A 17,713-nucleotide genomic window follows, 5' to 3' on the forward strand; every position below is an offset into this window, starting at 1 on the left:
GAGAGAGAGAGATAGAGAATGACCAAGAGGGCGGAGAGAGGAAAGTGTGTGACAGGACATTGTTTGCTAATAAATGACAACATCAGAGCGACAGTCGTTAAAATCTGTGCACATAATGAACAGTGCAGGTATTATATTATACTTAAATGTATCCCGGCCTTCGAGCCAGGATGAGAGTGCATGATCTGAGTATATTTAGGCTTCAAGGACACTTGATTGGAGTCATAAAAATGAAAGATGACTTGTTGGAACGGAGTCACTGCGGAATCTCTCCCTCAACTTCACATCCCCTCCCTCCCTTCCCCTAAAAACCTCTCCCTCCTTCCCCTGCGGACGCTTTATCCTGCCAAAACAGTGCCTGCGTCCCTAACCCACAGAAGTAGAGGCAGGGATAATTGAAAAAGTTCTCACGATGGGATTCCCGTGGAGCAGATAAGGAGGCAGAAGCTGGATGTCGGTTGCACAACAAATATACCGGAAGAATGTGTTGGGTCGGTGGCAGTGTTAACGGAGGAGTGGAACGCTGGAAGAGAGACGGTTTCTGTCCTGAGTGAAAGATGGAGAGGGGAAAAGAAAAGAAGAAAAAAAAGAAGCGAGTAAGCAGTAAATGGAGAGTTTGTGTGTGTCAACAGGGTGAAGGGAGGGAGAGGGAGAGGCCGAGAGAATGAAAGCTTTATCTCATCTACTTTAGCCATCGCTACTGTCCACTGGCTCGGAGTATAATACCCACTTATGCAAATACTCCACATCACTACTCCCCTGATAATGTGAAAGCTCTAACAACATTTTAACCAAGTGTGTTTTTTTGTGTGCGTAAATGTTTCTACGTCTATGTGCGCTCGGCTCAATGCAACCCACAGGTCCGTGTGTAGTTGTGTGAGCAGGAAAGTGCTGTGCCAAGACTCTCTATCACTCTCTCTCTCCCTCCCACTCCCTGTCTCTCACCCTCCCTCTCTCACTCTCCCTCCCTCTTTCTCTCGTTCTCCCCACCCCTCCCTCTCTCTCTGGCCATCCCTCCAGTCATCCATCCACGCCTCGCTCCCCTTCATCCCTCACTCTGCATCTCCCTGCAGACATCTCGCTACCATGTCCCCTTCTTCTTCCTTCCATCTTTCTTCCCCCCAACCTCCCTGCCCTCTTTCTACCCCCTTATCTACCCTTCCCTCCTTCTGTCGCTGCCTTTTTGTCTTTCCACGGCCACCACACCAAATGGCTTCAGATCAATCAAAGGCACTCAATGGAGTTTGTTAGCGAGCCACTGTTGTGAGAGAATGAAGCCGTGCACCGAGGGGTCTGCCGCCCTCATAATTAAATAGCCGGAGGGCTGAATGCTTTCCTCCCGAGGACACTCCGGCACTCTCCGCTGACAATCTACCTCGAAGCCATTAGTGCCGCTGCAAAACTAATCACTTAGGCCCGTGCAATCTCAGGCACGCTATAGAGAGACAACCAGCAATATTGTTTGGTTTTGGAAAATATCCACTGTTAATACAAGCTGCCGGAGAAGCAGCTGATGCTTATTTGAAAGCAGGGATGACCCACAAGGTTTCCATGTAGAACGGAGGTTTTGGTATGCTGATGGAATCAACAGTCAGTGGGACTGACAGCTCCGGGTCCTGGGACCTGTCAATCACAAAGTGATTTACGTGAAGCGGGAAAATAAGTTGTGGCGTGTGCTGGGATCAATATCTCATCCTTTAAGTGCCGGCAAGGAATTACAACTGACCGGCACTCCTCATAGTGTACTTGGACCTGTACATACTCTCAACCAGACCTGGTCCCCAATGCAGACCTCAATTGGATTATCAAATGCGAATGCTTTCAATCCTTTATGAAATATATTAAGGGCTTTTGCTTTCAACAAATTTAACTAACTGTGTTCTACAGTTAGAAATAAATTATAGTTTAGAATAAAATGCAATGTCAATCGTGGAAAATCCCACAGAGAATCATTGTCTCTAATGGACTTTCAAAAACACAAGATGAACGCTGATGTTGCAGCCAAAAAAACAAAAATTGTAATTTAACATTCAAATAACTCAACAAAGTATTTTCCCAACTTGGATCAAGGTCCGAGCCCAACTTTTGCACGACAGATGGGAGACGCGACTGGAACACACACACGGACCTCTCCAAGAATTTTTTCACATCCAATATTATGACAAAAGACTCACATGCTCACGAACAGTAACATTGGCAGAGCACCACCGCTGCTGGGAAAGCCTTGGCCGTCCCTGCTCAGCTCAGCACTGCTGCAGTCAGATGGTCCAATTGAGACAAAGAATGAACAGAGAACTGAACACATCACAGTTTACCAGGCGTCCTTTAACCAAAGCCGACAAGGCGGTCAATGAATGCCTGTCAACTGTAATACGCTTCCATTTTGAATATTAGCACTATTAAAAGTCTGGGAGTGACTGCCGCTAGAATGTCCAAAACAATGATTGCTTGGCTGAGTCATAAGCTTCTGCCAAAATAAATCACAGCATAACTGTACAACCATGTACACCAGTGGCCGGATGAGAGGAACTCCCCAGTCTCCACAGTTGACTTGCATGTGAGAACCCAAGTATTTATTCAGTTGTAACAATAATTTAAAGCATGAAATAATATTTTAATTTTGAATCTCTTCAAATGCCAGCTGGAGAAATGGTATAAGTATTCAACGTTTAAGCTACCTCGTAATAAATGCATAATGCCTTATGTAACCTCGGCACAGCAACACTGTTTCATAGTAGTTTAGCATTTTGGTAACTTCAAGCATGCGACTGACTTACAGTGATGATGATAGATATTCAACCCAAGGGTGGTCATTTGTGTGGGTCCCCAATCTTTTTTTTGACAAATATCAACACTGTATTTATATTCAAATCAACATTTTGTAATATGTATAATTATATATATATTTTCCAGAATCTAAAAAGAACCTTTAAAAGTGACTCAATCCACAGAAACTTAAATAAGCTACTGTATAAATTAAATAGTTTAAAAGTTTCCTTTCCTTAGGATATGAGTGAGAAATATACACAGACAATAAATAAAAATGGCAGCTGCTGGTGAAGATGTTCATTTCAAACTGGGGCATCAAGATCACGGCATCAATCAGTGACCAATGAGTTCATTTACCAATATCAAGTGTGAAACCTTGATTGTGATGATTGGGAATATGAATACAGAATCTTCTCCACACGAGATAAATGCTCAGAGGGTCAGAATACTAAGGACTCGTCAGTGGATAATCTTTTCTTTTTGACAGCAATGTTTCTTTTCTTAATTTCTATGATGACGAATGTGTTGTTCCCAATGGAGCATAGTCAAGATATAAATTGGGCACTTTCCCATAATGAGTTTACTGCTTGCTGCACACGCGTAACTACTAATATCATTCGATTTATATTTATTGATCACTGATAATATCCCAGCACGGTGGCCCTTTTGGACATGGACAGAGGTGTGCATTGTATTCCCTTCTACAGAACATTTCTCCACATCGAAAAAGTGCTAAGATGCATTCGCTGAAGGCTGAAAAATGTTTAGTTTTTATACTTTCTTCACCAAAACCTAGCACGGAATCGGATGGATTAAAATATGTTTTAAACTACTGTTCTGAATGCCTTTTCTTGATGTCGACAGCCGGGTGAAGGAAGAAGCCACACTTGTGAGACTGTGCAGCAGTTACATTATCACACGCTGTACGGCAACCCTCTTACAAGACGTCCCACTGTTAAAAAGTATAGATTTGAATCCCCCAGTCTGTGACCAAAATTGAGATATCTCCTCCATAGTTCAATTTCATAGCTGACAACTCTCTCTCTCTCAGCAGCCCTCACCATGCAGCGAGCGGCATGAACAAGACGTCTCCGTCCAACCATTTTGCCAAGCTGTCCTGCTTGAAAAGGACCTTTCAACCAAACCATTCCACCTGAGTGCCTCAAGGCCGGTCACCTCAGCCAGTGTGTCATGACTGGAAAACCACAGCATCAACCTGTCTCACCCTTGTTAGTCCACTCGACTGCTCATGAACAGAGAAATAACACACACATTGCCTCCCAGACATGTTATTAAAATAAAGAATCCTGTGCTTGTCTGTTCCCTTTTTCCTCTCAATTAAACAAAAATCTTCACCACTGTTTTCCTCGTCTGAGGTGGTTCAGAAATTATTGATCCATCTCATTTCTGAACCATTTCCTGCTGCAACAGCGTCTTTACAACGCCAGGAACACTCCATTTGTGTTCCTCATCCAATATGGTATCGACATCCCCAAGAACCCAACTAAGAAGTTAACTCAATACAGCCCAGACTTGCAGGCATTCAGCCATGAAGACATTACGCTCTCCTCTGAGACAAAAAGAGATTTGTTACTGTCCCGTGCTATTTGTCTTAGACGCCTTCTTCTTTCCAAATAGTGCGGATCTTGGTCGTAGAATAAATCTCCAAAAGTGTTATAAATAATTTTAATTTTACGGTAAGAAAAAGCAGAGTGAATGGGATGTATGAATGCTGCTGACCTGAATTATAGTGAAATATTGCTCCGCTCTGTTGCGTGACTTGGCATGAGGTTTGTGCGACATGGAAGCTGCTTTAGCGCTATCTGGAGGACGGTCCGTCCTCAGTATGAAGGGCGATGAGGAAGGAAAATTTATCACATCCCATTTCTTGTCTCTCTATCCCACTCTTTTTTTTTACCCTTTACTTCTGTCTCTTCTTTTCGCCTTGTGTCACCACACCCTTATGCTCTCATTTATTGTCTCCTTGCCTAATTCACCCATCCGCTGCCTTCAATCCTCTCTCCTTCAAATCTCTCTCCCTGCTCGCCTGTGTCTCTCAGTGACTCTCCATCAGTGGTACCGTGTCTGCACGTCTCCTTCAAGCCCATAAATAGTGTTTATATGTTAGCTGTTGTGCATATGAATATCAGTTTGTCTTTATGTTTCCCCCTGCAGCAGCATTCAGCCCGGGATATCACTTAGGATTTATCTATCGTTCCACTCTGTTCTGCTTTATGCAGGAAGCTCGAACACAGAGGTCAATACAGAAAGATAGCTGGGGAAGAAAGAGAGAGACAGAGAGAGGAAGGAAGAGAGAAACACAGAACGGAAACAAGACTTCCCTACAAATGACAACTGCTTATGTGTTTGATGGATGCTCCCATACAATCGGACTGAGCATGAGCATCCATGCATGTGTTGGGTGGAGCTGTGACTGTCACGTCTGAGTGTGTCTAAGAGTGTGTTTTGTTGCGTTTTGCAGACAGGTCCAAGTTTGTGTGTCTGTGAACGCGTCTACAGCAATATGTCTACGTGGTATATGGCAGTTACAAGAGATAAGCCGTGCGTGTTTTGTTATGTTCAATAATCTTTGGGTGGTAGATTCGAAGAAAAGGTTCTGGATTCAGTAAGTTATAATAAAATGGATTTAATAAAAAGTTGATGGTACAGTGTACACGAGGATGCACAAAAACACAGCGTCCACAGACCACCGAATATCTAACGGCAGTTAACTGTCTAGCTTTAAAATGATGCACCACGATCGGTGTAAAACATTTGATATTATAGATCAATATAATGGGCGTCGTCATCGCTCATTGACTTAATATTACAACGTGCAATTGGTTATAAGTTTAACAGAGGTGGAGGCAGCATTCGGGTTGGTTCAAAGGTGGTACCTCAACACGCTTTGCTTCCTGGTTCTTGACGTCATCTCAAGCTCTCTGAGCTTGTGCTCAGTTACGTCTGTAACTCTGTAACTGAGCACAAGCTCCCTCCCCTGGAGAAGCTGTTTTTCAGTACTGGGGGTACCTGGCACGGCACCCATTTTGAGGAGAACTATGAGCTCATCTTCATTTCACATTCCTGGCCTACCTACAACATCTCCTATGTGAACACACTAACTAAACTAACTGTGACTTTCCACATGATACAATACACAATTTCATAAGTTCACTCGCCCTTATTGTTTATATTCTTTCTTAAGTATCATATTTTACACATGGACATTCTTTATTTACAGTGTAAGGCATAGAAAATCATTATAAATCTATAGTTTCTACATTGTCATGTGTGCATTTATCTATGGGAAAATGTGTGGAGTGTTTCGGGAAAGCAGGTGGTGATATTCTTTTGGGAATAATCATCCATCAATTTAGAAACCATAGCAAAGAGGACGCTCCTTATAACCCCAGAACACTCCAGAGAACTTTCCCTGTTGGAAAGTTTTCCTGAAGATCAAAGTTTTCTAGAGAGTTGTCGGTGCATCTATGTTGCAAACAGAATCTGCTAATTCGGCAGATAATGATGCCAGTTTCAAAAAAGAAAAGGCCAAAGAAAGGCGGCTTTAGTTGTAGCCCACAGCTTACTAACCGACTCCATGGCAACATCACATTTTCTTTTGATAACATCATCCACTATTGGAACTGCAGTACCAGACATTTGAGCATGATTATCTCCCAAATCAAATAAGACGAGGAATAATAATAAGGGTGACAAACTCTCATCTTGGCAAAATGTGGTCCTGAAGACAGACGCGAGCAGGAACTACCACAGAAGCAGTTTCGAGTACTTTGAGTTTGTTTTTTCCTCTTTTAAAAAAGGAAAAGAAGGGAAAGCTACACCAGATGTATGATCTATGATTATAGTTTATGCTTACTTCCACAATAAGTGAGGAATAGACACCTTGTTTATTCCTTGGTGAGGTGGTCAGCCCTGTCCTAAACGTCCTTCTGCCCTCTGTCTATTCCACTCTTTAGCCTTTAAACTCTGTTGGTTTCCCGCTCTGCGTGTCTGGGATCGATGCTCCGGCGCGTTGTCGTAAAAAAGCCGACAGTTCAACCGTAGCGTGATTATTTCATGTTGAATCCAACGAGCTGGAGTAAAGCCAAACTGTGCGAAATGGCTGCGTCTCTACACATGTAACTCATGTAAACGGTGCGGCGCGGTGTGTGAGTGCGCACGGTGCACCGGCATGTGTCTCCTTACAGGCAGCCTTTCCCTCTGCGGGCAGGTGGTGTTGATGCCCATCCAGATGGGCTCTAAATCATCCCTGTTTTCTTGCCAACTCCCAACATAAATATCCCCGAAGGAACACAGAAGTTACCGTGGGGTCGAACCATCTCTCAATCCCGCTGTCTGCTCCTCGGCCGCCTCTCAAATAACTTCATCTTTGGCAACTTCACACTTTGTCACATTTTCTTTGTCACCTCCTGGTCTCCTTTTTTTCCCTGCTTTTATCTCTTAAGCTTGCTCACTTTACTTTGCTGTCTATGTTTCAATTTTTGTTTTCTCTCAACTTGTCTGAATCGCTCACTCTGTCTCTCTAAGCCTGTTTCATTCTGTAGCTCTCTCTCTCTCTCTCTCTTGCTTACTCTTTATCCTTTGTTCCTTCATTTTGTCTTCGCCCTTTCTGGTCGTTTTCCCCACTTTCTTTGTCTTCACCCGCGGGTGTTTGGCTAACCTGTCGCTTTGGCACTCGTTCAGCCGTGTCCCATCGCCATCTGTCAGCATCTGTTTAATCTCAAATCAGCACATGTCTCTCTCACCTTGTCTCACCTGTCTTGCCTCCTGTCTGCCTCTCCCGTCTGCCTGCCTTTCACCTGTGACCTATGGAAGCTTCTATAAAGGTTATATATATATATATATATATATATATATATATATATATATATATATATATATATATATATATATATATATATATATATATATATATATATATATATATGTGTGTGTGTGTGTGTGTGTTTGTGTGTTGCCTCCAAGTCTACCGTTATCGCTGAAGCCCACCTGGCCTAGATTCCTGGTGTTCTGCCTCAGTTGCTACATTAAGTAACACAAAACACACACACACACACACACACACACACACACACACACACACACACACACACACACACACACACACACACACACTCACACACACTCACACACACAAACAACTGCCTCACAGTTGACAACATTAGTTCTATGGAAGAGAAAGATGAGAGTAACTTTACGAGGATGTGATAAGTTTGAAAGTATGCCAACATGTGTCTTTTCATCCGTGTATGCATGTGTTTTAAATAAGTTTGGATGAGTATGTGTGTGTGTGTGTGTGTGTGTGTGTGTGCCTTCACTTATCTGTGTGGGAGTGTGCGTGTAGGTGTGTGGGCTGTTTTTCAATCACAGATAGCACGAAGTTATCACTCACTAATCCTCTAATGAACCGGCACAGTTTAGATAAAACTGCCTCCATCAAACTCCTCCATGGAAGGGAAAGCACGAGGCCTCCTGTCATCCCCTCATCCCCTCCCACCCACCATCATCGCATTTTCCATTCCTGTAACCTTTCGGTCTATCCTTTCCTCTGTTGATCCCTTCGTCACCCATTCCACACCAGATTTACAGCGATGATGTCACTCTTTCATCCTTCCTTGATTCCCCGCCTTACCTGATTCGTCCCGTTATTTCTCCCTTTCCATGTTAATTATCTGACCCGTTTCTTTCTTCATTTTGCTCTCCTTCCCTACTATCCACGACCCCCCTTTTTCTTTCACATCCACTTCATCCCTTTCTCCCCTGTCCCTTCTTTCCTATCACCTATTTTACTTGATTTCTTTCTTGATTTTTACCTTGTTCAATACCAGCATATTAATGTTTCGACCTCCCATGTACAACTGGATTCCTCTTCCTTCTCCCCAAGATCCCTCCTTCCCTAGTTTTCCACTCCCTCAGTTCCCCCTCCCTTCCTCCTCCCATCATTCCCCACTTCTGTATATAAATCCCTCTTTTTTTTAAAATTTATTCTTCCCCAATTCTGCATCGAATGTCTTCCTGTCCATCCTTGTTACCTTATACCGAACTGCTGGATTCCTCCAATTTTTTGCTTCTCTTCTTCCCCCCTTCTCCCTCCTCCCTCCTTTTAGTATTCCCTGGCAACTGATTCCCACTTTCTTCCTTGATCCCTCATTCCTTGATCTCATACAAACCTCCCTCAATCCCTCAATCAACTCTCCGTAATGACAACCACACCTCCCTCTCGCTCTGATACATGCAGCCCGTCATTTCCATTCTGCCTATCTTCATCGCTGGTCTACTAACACATTGTTTTTGTTGTATTATTTAGAAACTGGTGTGGAGTCACTGGTAACATTTGTTTTACCAGAGGCAAAAACACAAGGCGAACATTAGAACACAAACTCAAATGCCACACTGAGCAGCTCACAATCCTTTTGGTAATACACGCTCTGCTGTTTCTGCTCTGCTCAATTAATCTGGCTCAGTAGAGACCGCGCTGAACTGTCATCATAACACTAATAAAGAAAAAGCTTTGAGCTGTTTGCATTAAGTGGCCCGCTTGTCTCGAAACTGTCAGTTTGCCCGCGGCTCTGGCTCGGCACTAGTTTTTGTCCCACTCTCTTTTCCACTCATTTATTCCACTGTGGACTGCAGCACAAATCCCCTCATCGTCTGAAAGAAAACACTAAAGGCCGCATGGCCTTGTAAAGCCTCATTAGGCTTAATAACCTTTAGTGGGCACAGAGTAGACACTGCATGAGTGGGAAGCATATATGCAGGTATACATTGGTGTGTGTGTGTGTGTGTGTGTGTGTGTGTGTGTGTATGTGTGTGTGAGAGTGTGTGTGTGTGTGTGTGTGTGGCTTGTGCTTCTCTGAATACAGTGTGTCTGCGTAGTTATGTGTGTGTGTGTGTGTGTGTGTGTGTGTGTGTGTGTGTGTGTATGTGTGTGTGTGTGTGTGTGTGTGTGTGTGTGTGTGTCCTCTGAGAGCGGGGCTAGCTCAGAGCTACAATACGTCTTATTCAGCAGGGTCCCTGGATTAAAATGTAATTTCATTCAAAGTCGCAAATTGGGTTTTTTACTGTACTAATCTTCATTTTACTAAGCAGTACGAGGTATGTCATTAAAAAAAAGAAAAAAGAAGGAGTGACTTCATGAAAGAATGCAGGATGGATATAGATTGCAGAGGGGAAAGCAGTTCCCCACGCGGACGATAAAGGTTATTCCAAATCATAAACAGTAAAAAACTTCATGACTGTTGAATGTGTATTGTAGTGATTATGGTTTAGGGAATAAGGCTAATGACAATGGCATCAACATTTGCAGTGTTGGTACTCAGCAAATGCTGTGATTCAGAGGGACTCAGACTGCAGCAGAACAATAGGCTCAATTATAAATAGTTTCAAATCAAATATCATCATTACTAATAAAGCAGCACATGGATAGGTGAAGGGGATTCAAACAAATATGCCGTTGTATTCATAATGAGCAGATATGATCAAGGTCTTGTTATAAAAAATAACAGTAATATGTGAAATACGAATAAAACACTCTACTCTTTTGTAGGGAGTGTTATGAAAGAACTTTTAAGTGGAAATAATGGAGCCAACTGAACTACAAAGGTGTTCAGAATCAGACTCTGTGAAATACAATTATGTACATATTGTGCTTTATGGGACGAATTTCCAGCAAAAAAAAATGAGTAGCTGGGAGTAAAATGACAGAACCTGAGCTGCATGAAACACAGCTTCCACTGTGAAGAATGACAAATACTGAATTCACACCGTACCACCCCTCTCACATAATCACATTCAGGAATCAGCAAAACCATTCCCTTCAGCTCTCTCTCTCTCACTCTCTCTCTCTCGCTCTCTCTCTCTCTCTGCTAATACATTTCCGGCAGAGAAATCACGATCCACGAAATAATTTCTACGATAGAAATCAGTGAATCTAGAATTGTTTGGCAAGACCGCGCTTTTAAAAAGGCCGGCTGCGTTCGTAATGGACCGAGATTGCGTAGATGTTCTTTTTTTCTTTTTCAATTAAATTTGCTTGCAAACTAAATTATTTCCTTCCATAATGACTATACGCCGCCACCAAACACATCCTGGCAGAACATCAATTTAAAAAAACCTGCAGATCATTCATTTTTCGGGGTTAATTAAGGTTACTTCTGAATTTCTTCACTTAAACATCAAATATCCTCGATTTCATTTCCTTCCTTCCCTCGCTCCGCGAGGAAGCTACTGATGAACAAATCACCTGCCCAAATGGCCGTAATGGCACTGATGGGAATTAGAAAGGCCATTTCCGTTTACTTTCCCCTCCTCCCTCTGGTTCCCTCTCTTTCTTTTCTCCTCTCCTCCCCATCCTCCTTGCCGTAGATGAACAGAAGAGATTTACAGCTTGGGGTCACACACTGGTTCTAATTAGCTTAAGTAGGTTGGGAGGAATAAGCACTTCCTCGCTGGGACGCACCACAGAGTCCCACAACTCGGTCTGACTAAGCAGAGAGAGAGGGTAGAGGAGGGGGGAGGGGAGGGGAGGGGGAGATGGAGAGGCAGACAGCCGACCTCTGTATCCGTCTGCCTCTCTGTCCTCCTGTCGGTCCCTCGTCCTTTCGTGTCTCCCACCGGTGCTGAAGTTTTCCCCACTATTCCAGCACATGTTTTTGACAACAGCGAAGCGAACTTGTGATAATGAGAAGAAATACACTCGTCAAGTGCTTAATGATGACACCCTTCAGCAGGGTTGTTTTTTTGGGGGGGTGACTGAACAGTAGTCTAGGAAACGTCTATCATCCGAACCTCCAAGAAATGTCACGAATGCTGTCTTTGACATCCCGCTTCATGCCTCTGCCGAGCAGGAAACAGGAAAATAATACAGAGCCCAATTTTAATTAATCCCTGGAAAAGACTGTGTTCTTTTCTCAAGGGCATGTTCTTTGGACCTTGAAGTATAGTCTATTTGGCCTGGGATAGAAACACCATCAACAAGTAACTTTTGTGTTTTGTGTATTTTTTAAATGTGTAAAAATGTACTTGACAGTTGGGAGGGAGGCAAAGCAAGTGTTTGCTCTCTCTCTCTCGCTCGCTCACTCACACACACACACAAACACACACACACGCACACACTCACACACACACACACACACACACACACACACACACACACACACACACACACACACACTTTCTCTCTCTTCATGTTTACCTTTTTCTGATGTCCAGAGAAGGGATCTGTTTTTACCAGAAGAAAAAAACATGGGCTCCATTTCCAATGCCCTGCAGAAATATCTCCACAATTTAAAAAAACTCCGGGGAGGAAGCTTTCCTTCCATAGACAAACACTCAAAATAAAAAACATCCATTTGGATCAATCTGTGACGGATCCGGCAAATTTTTGGCAGAGGCGTTTGTTTTGTCTCTGCATTTCTCCAGCCCTCCTTCCCCCATCTCAGGAGTACTCCTCCCCATCCCACCCACTGATGATACAATGTAAATATAGCAATTTTAATTAGAATTATATCTTGTGTTTGTGTATTTTGCTATCAGTGGATAAACCAGTGTACTGTTCACTGTTTGCACAGGGTAATAATTTGTCTTCTGTTGACCCAACCCACTCGGCAAGGCCCTCTCTGTGTGTGTGAAGATCCCGTCCCGCCTCCCACCAGCCTCCCTGCAGTGTGTTTGTCACAGTGCTCCCCGTCTTTGGAGGTGCACCCTGGGGAGAGACTGCAATACGGTCCTTCACTGGCCATTTACCAAAAAATCATATCGTTTGAGGGCTAAAAATACTTTTTTTTTTTGCCTTTGACAACATAATCGTGAGAAAACACATTTTTAACTATATGTTCTACTTTTTTTAATAAAAAATGTCTAATTTACAATGCTATGATCTTAATAAATGGAGAAAGACTGCAAATTCTTAAATATGAGATTATGGAAACACAATTTGACATCTTTCATTAATAAAGGACAATTAGCCTTTTTGTTGTTTATTATTTTCTTCTGATTGATTAATCAATTAATCCAACAAGTTTCAGATGTATATTGTTTACCAGCAATAACATGCACAATTTCAAGAACAGACGCAGCAGATTCTTGATATGTTATACTGTATTATGCAAGAGTCTATTCAAGTGTCTTATGCCTTTTGTATTTTATTACATTTTTGGGTGGGACTGTATAATAACTGCACACTATTTAGCATTAGTAAAGCATGAGTAAACACTTACTTAATCATTTATAAAGCATTGTTTCAACATGTAACTCATTAGTATGTAATTCCTCACAGTTATAAATGTTTTATTCTTGATTAATAAGCTTGACTATTATGCGTTTCATGATTGGGTTTTCATACTTTATAAATGATGGATTCCCCATTTGTAAATTAAGTAATATAAATTGCAAACCAATTATTAAGGGCTTATAGATGATGCACTAATGGTTAACATGTGCTTTATAAACGTGTTTTAATACTGATTAATTCAGGTAGTTACTTATACTATATAGTGTGTAGTTATTATAAAGTGCGACCCATTTTTCGGCACTTCTTTCTCCTAAAGATCCATTCTCCTTGCTCACAAACTGCAATCAGTGCTGTGGCATCATCAACCATTTTTAATTATGGGTTTCTGCCCCTTGTCTTTTACACGTGTGCTACCGGGCCTGCCCTGTTTTTCCTCTGCGGCTTACAAACAGATGTTGCTGCTGCTGCCAGACACCAAGAACATGTCACCTTCTGCATGAAAGACTAGCCCGACACTGAGGAAAAAAACGTAGTGCATGAATTTAATATAAGGCTGAAGCACTTTGTTGTCGCTTAAACAGCAAAGCTAACCACCAAACTGAAAATGCTGAAAATTATTGCTAAAAAACATTGAGAAAACAGAGGGAGACAGAGAAGGAGAGTGATGGTTGCTTCTCTTTTGCCCACTGACTGCTTGGCACAGTTCTGAAGAGCTCAAAGGCCTCCCACAGCTAAAAAGAAGAAGCCCTCTCCTCCTTCCCGGCCATTCCTCTCCCTATCCTTCCTCTCTCCCTTTCCTTCTGCTCTTCCTTTCCTTCTGCTCTCCCTCTCCTTCCTCTCTCCCTTTCCTTCTGTTCTCCCCTGCTTATCTCTTTGCATTGCCGACACATTCGTCAAGTGGCGTGACTTCTCATTCATGCACGCTTTATTGAAATCGAATAAACGATCCATTGTTGACAAAGAGATGCGACAGGACCAAGATTTCAGACTTAAACTATAGATCTTTTCCTCCATCTTTTTCTCTCTCTTCCCTCCCTGCATGTCTCCCTCTCTGTCTGTCTCTCTCTCTCTCTCTCTCTCTCTCTCTATGTCTCTATATGTCCCCTCTCTCCATCTTCTCTCTCCTCCCTGTCTCTCTCTCCCCTCCCTGTCTCCCTCTCTCTATGTCCCTCTCTACCCTCTCTCTGTCTCTCTCCTCCCTGTCTCTCTCCCCTCCCTGACTCCCTCTCTAAATGTCTCTATATCTCCCCTCTCACCATCTCTCTCCCCTCCCTGTCTCCCTCTCTATATGTTCCTCTCTACCCTCTCTGTGTCGCTTACCTGTCTCTCTCTCTCCTCCCTGTCTCCCTCTCTCTATGTTTCCCCTCCCCTGCACTCTCCATCTCTCTCTCCCCTCCCTGTCTCCCTAACATCGCCTCTTAGTACAGCCTGTGTGTTAAAGTGTGTTTTAGATGAACCATGTGTGAAAGTTGAAACCCTCTTTATGTGCGTGTGTGTGTGTGTGTGTGTGTGTGTGTGTGTGTGTGTGTGGTGTGTGTGTGTGTGTGTGTGTGTGTATGTGTGTGTGTGTGTGTGTTTGTGAGATGCAGTTGGCTGCTCAGTGGGATAGAGGCGGATATGACTGGAGCTGGATTGACCGATTGGCAAGCAGCTCGACTGCTGCTGGGAATACTAACATGACTAACAAACTCGGAGACACACACACACACACACACACACACACACACACACGCACACACACACACACACTCATGCTTATTGCTACCTACAAATGTGCACACACATCAAGCGACACACACACGACCACACCTCTCCACAGAATCCATCTATCAGTATCTCAACTGTTGGAATGATTCAGTCTGAAAGGTGCCAAAACACAGCTGTCTTCAATCATACATGCACACACTCCCATTCCTGTGCACGTAATTACACAAACTCACTCTGTTAACACTAACACACACATACACACACTGTTAACGCACACACACACACACACACACACACACACTCACACATACACACACTCTCACACACACACACACACACACACACACACACACATACACAAGAAGAGGGCTTAAAAAGAGAAGAAAAAAGAACTGTAAATCTCTGCTGCTCGGGGGCTCAAGTGTTCAGCAGATACTGAGCTACAGATATTAAACATGCATGTGGAGGGCCTGCAGGTTCACCCACTAGAGCTCAATCGGAGATCAATCTAAACATCAGCCTTTGCAGTGAGAAGACACTTATTGGTGCAATTTTAGAGTCTGGAACCCTAAATGCTCCTTTATACTCCTCAGATGATCCATATTATGCAGTTATACTGTTACTAATTGTATTATTCTAATTATTCTTAGGAATAATTGATCTTTTTATCCCTTTTACAATTATATTTTCTTGCACTATTCCTTTGCCTTTAGCCCGACTTAAAAATCTGACTGCTGAGATGAGTTTTGCTCCGGCTCAGACACCAAAATCCTTGCCACAGGCGATGGCAGGCTAAGGTTCATCCACTAGTGTCAATTCTGCGATAAAGGTCCAAACGAAAATATGTTTGGCCAGAGGTTGCAGCTGATTGAAGTGCAAGGTGCAGAATGCATGAAAACAACCACATGTGCCCAAATAACCTTCAGTGTTTTCTGCTCCTTTAAAGATGACTGCTACAGGTGCATTGGGGACAGCACACAACAAACACACACACACACACACACACACACACACACACACACACACACACACACACACACACACACACACACACACACACGAACACACACACACACCAACACACTATGCATACCTTAGTCACAAGAGGCTCTGTGTCCTCCAGGATGGAGATGAAGGGGATCTCCAGGAATGACGAGAGGAACTCCACCTGGATCAGCTCCTCCCTGGAGCGGGGAAAGGCGAGCACGGCGGACACCCCCCTGACCACCAGGTCCTGGCAGGCGCTGCGGGACAGCGACTCCGGGTCCCCTCCCGCGGGCGACCGAGCCACCATCTCCAGGCTCAGGTTGTAGGGCATCAGAGGGGGTGTCTGGGAGGCAGTCGTGGCGGAGTCTGCCCCTGTGCTCTGGTGCCGGAGGCTAGCCAAGGCGCGGTTGAGCGCGTTTTGTATCCGGGCCGGCTGGCGGGTCGGCAAGAGCGCACCGAGGCGCACGGTGTGTCCTATCCGGGCGAGGATGTGGCAAGGCTGAGGGTGCGGGAGGCAGGACTCCGGGGAGCAGAGGACGGCCAATAAAAGAAGCAGCAGGAGCGGCCTGGCGGATAGGAAGAGGAGATGAGGTCTCCCGGGGGCGAGGCAGTAGGTCCAGAGTCCAGAGAGAGACACCATGCTGCAGCTCCGACACGCAACAGAGGAGGACTGGGCTCCGCGCGGCGCGAGATGGCATAGCTCCCTCTTTCTCCCGGCTCCAACGCTTTTCCTCAGACTTAATGCTTCTTTTCTTTCCCTCTCCTCTCCTTATTTTGAGGTGCGCGCTGTCGACTGAGATTTGTCGGCGTTCGGACGTGTCGGATCTCACCTCTTCAAAGTTTTTATGTCAACAGTAAAAGACGCGCTGGGGAAGGAGACGAGATATGAGCGCGCAGCTTAGAGCGGTCACCCAGCTTCTGTCAGTCTCTGCTGGAGGAAGGCGCACCAGCTGTGAGGAGAGAGAGAGAGAGAGAGAGAGAGAGAGAGAGAGAGAGAGAGAGAGAGAGAGAGAGAGAGAGAGAGAACGCGCGTGTGTGTGTGTGTGTGTGTGTGTGTGTGTGTGTGTGTGTGTGTGTGTGTGTGTGTGTGTGTGTGTGTCCATGCGCCTGTCGGCCAATAAACTAACCTCTCACGGAGACTGCCTCTTGTTGAATTTTAATGAAAATTCGTCGGGTAACATTTCCTTTCGCGTCTTCGGGTCCCACAGAGAATTTGCACTTAATATTTTCATTCAGAATTGAAACTACGAGCCATCAAAGATGTGTCCTTATGATTATGTGATGACTCTCCTTGCATGAAAGACAATCCAATATAGAAATGAGTCTGCATCCTCGGGAGGAACCAGAGTCTGGTATTTTTTGCATTTAAGTGGAAGATAATTTCACAATTACCTCAATATTCTTCTTTTTAATTATTTTTGGACAGTAGCTTTGGTTACAAAGTATACATTCGTACCAGCATATATGGCATCCACAGTTTTTCAAAGTTCGGTAACTTTGTACAAGAGTTTCGGGAGAGTGCACATAAACACAAAAACACACAAAACCAGTGGCTGGCCGACAGGGCCAGCTAAGCCTTCTCTGCTGGCCTAAACAGAATCACAGCTATTTTATAATTTAATTGTTTTTCACAAAGACACTATGTATTATAATTATTTTCCCCTATTAGCTTTCGTATTGCACAAGCGCTAACAGTTCTAACAGTACAATGGCAAATAAACTCAGAGGAACCTCTTTTTATTTCTCCACTGAGAAACAGGAGATGATCATGAACGCATATGAGGAATTCAATACCTTAATCATGGCAATATCTAATGCTGCATTCACAGCAAACAATTCACAAGGTTTTTGCAACGTTGTTGGTGTGAACGCATCTTAGCACCGCATAAGCGTTGCAAATATATCAGACAAGTAAAATGCGTCAGTTTTGGGAAAATGTATCCTAATTTTAAGTGCCTCATCACCCTAGTCAGATTATATTTCTTTAAATGTGCCTGC

The 17,713-nt window shown here is 43.7% G+C and overlaps 1 protein-coding gene across 1 annotated transcript in view; it reads right to left on the reverse strand.

Annotated features, from left to right (window-relative positions):
- The window catches only part of LOC306733493 (glutamate receptor ionotropic, NMDA 3B-like), a gene marked incomplete at both ends in the record, with an annotated part of 67,498 nt that extends 51,143 nt beyond the window's left edge, over positions 1-16,355 (reverse strand). Inside the window, one exon of the mRNA XM_079214741.1 lies at positions 15,822-16,355. Within this exon, the coding sequence (XP_079070867.1) occupies positions 15,822-16,355 (534 nt within the window). The remainder of the gene's footprint in view (positions 1-15,821) is intronic.
- Positions 16,356-17,713: the final 1,358 nt, after the last annotated feature.

This window comes from Taurulus bubalis (assembly GCF_910589615.1).
Source record: "Taurulus bubalis genome assembly, chromosome: 1".
Classification (NCBI taxonomy): Eukaryota; Metazoa; Chordata; class Actinopteri; order Perciformes; family Cottidae; genus Taurulus; species Taurulus bubalis.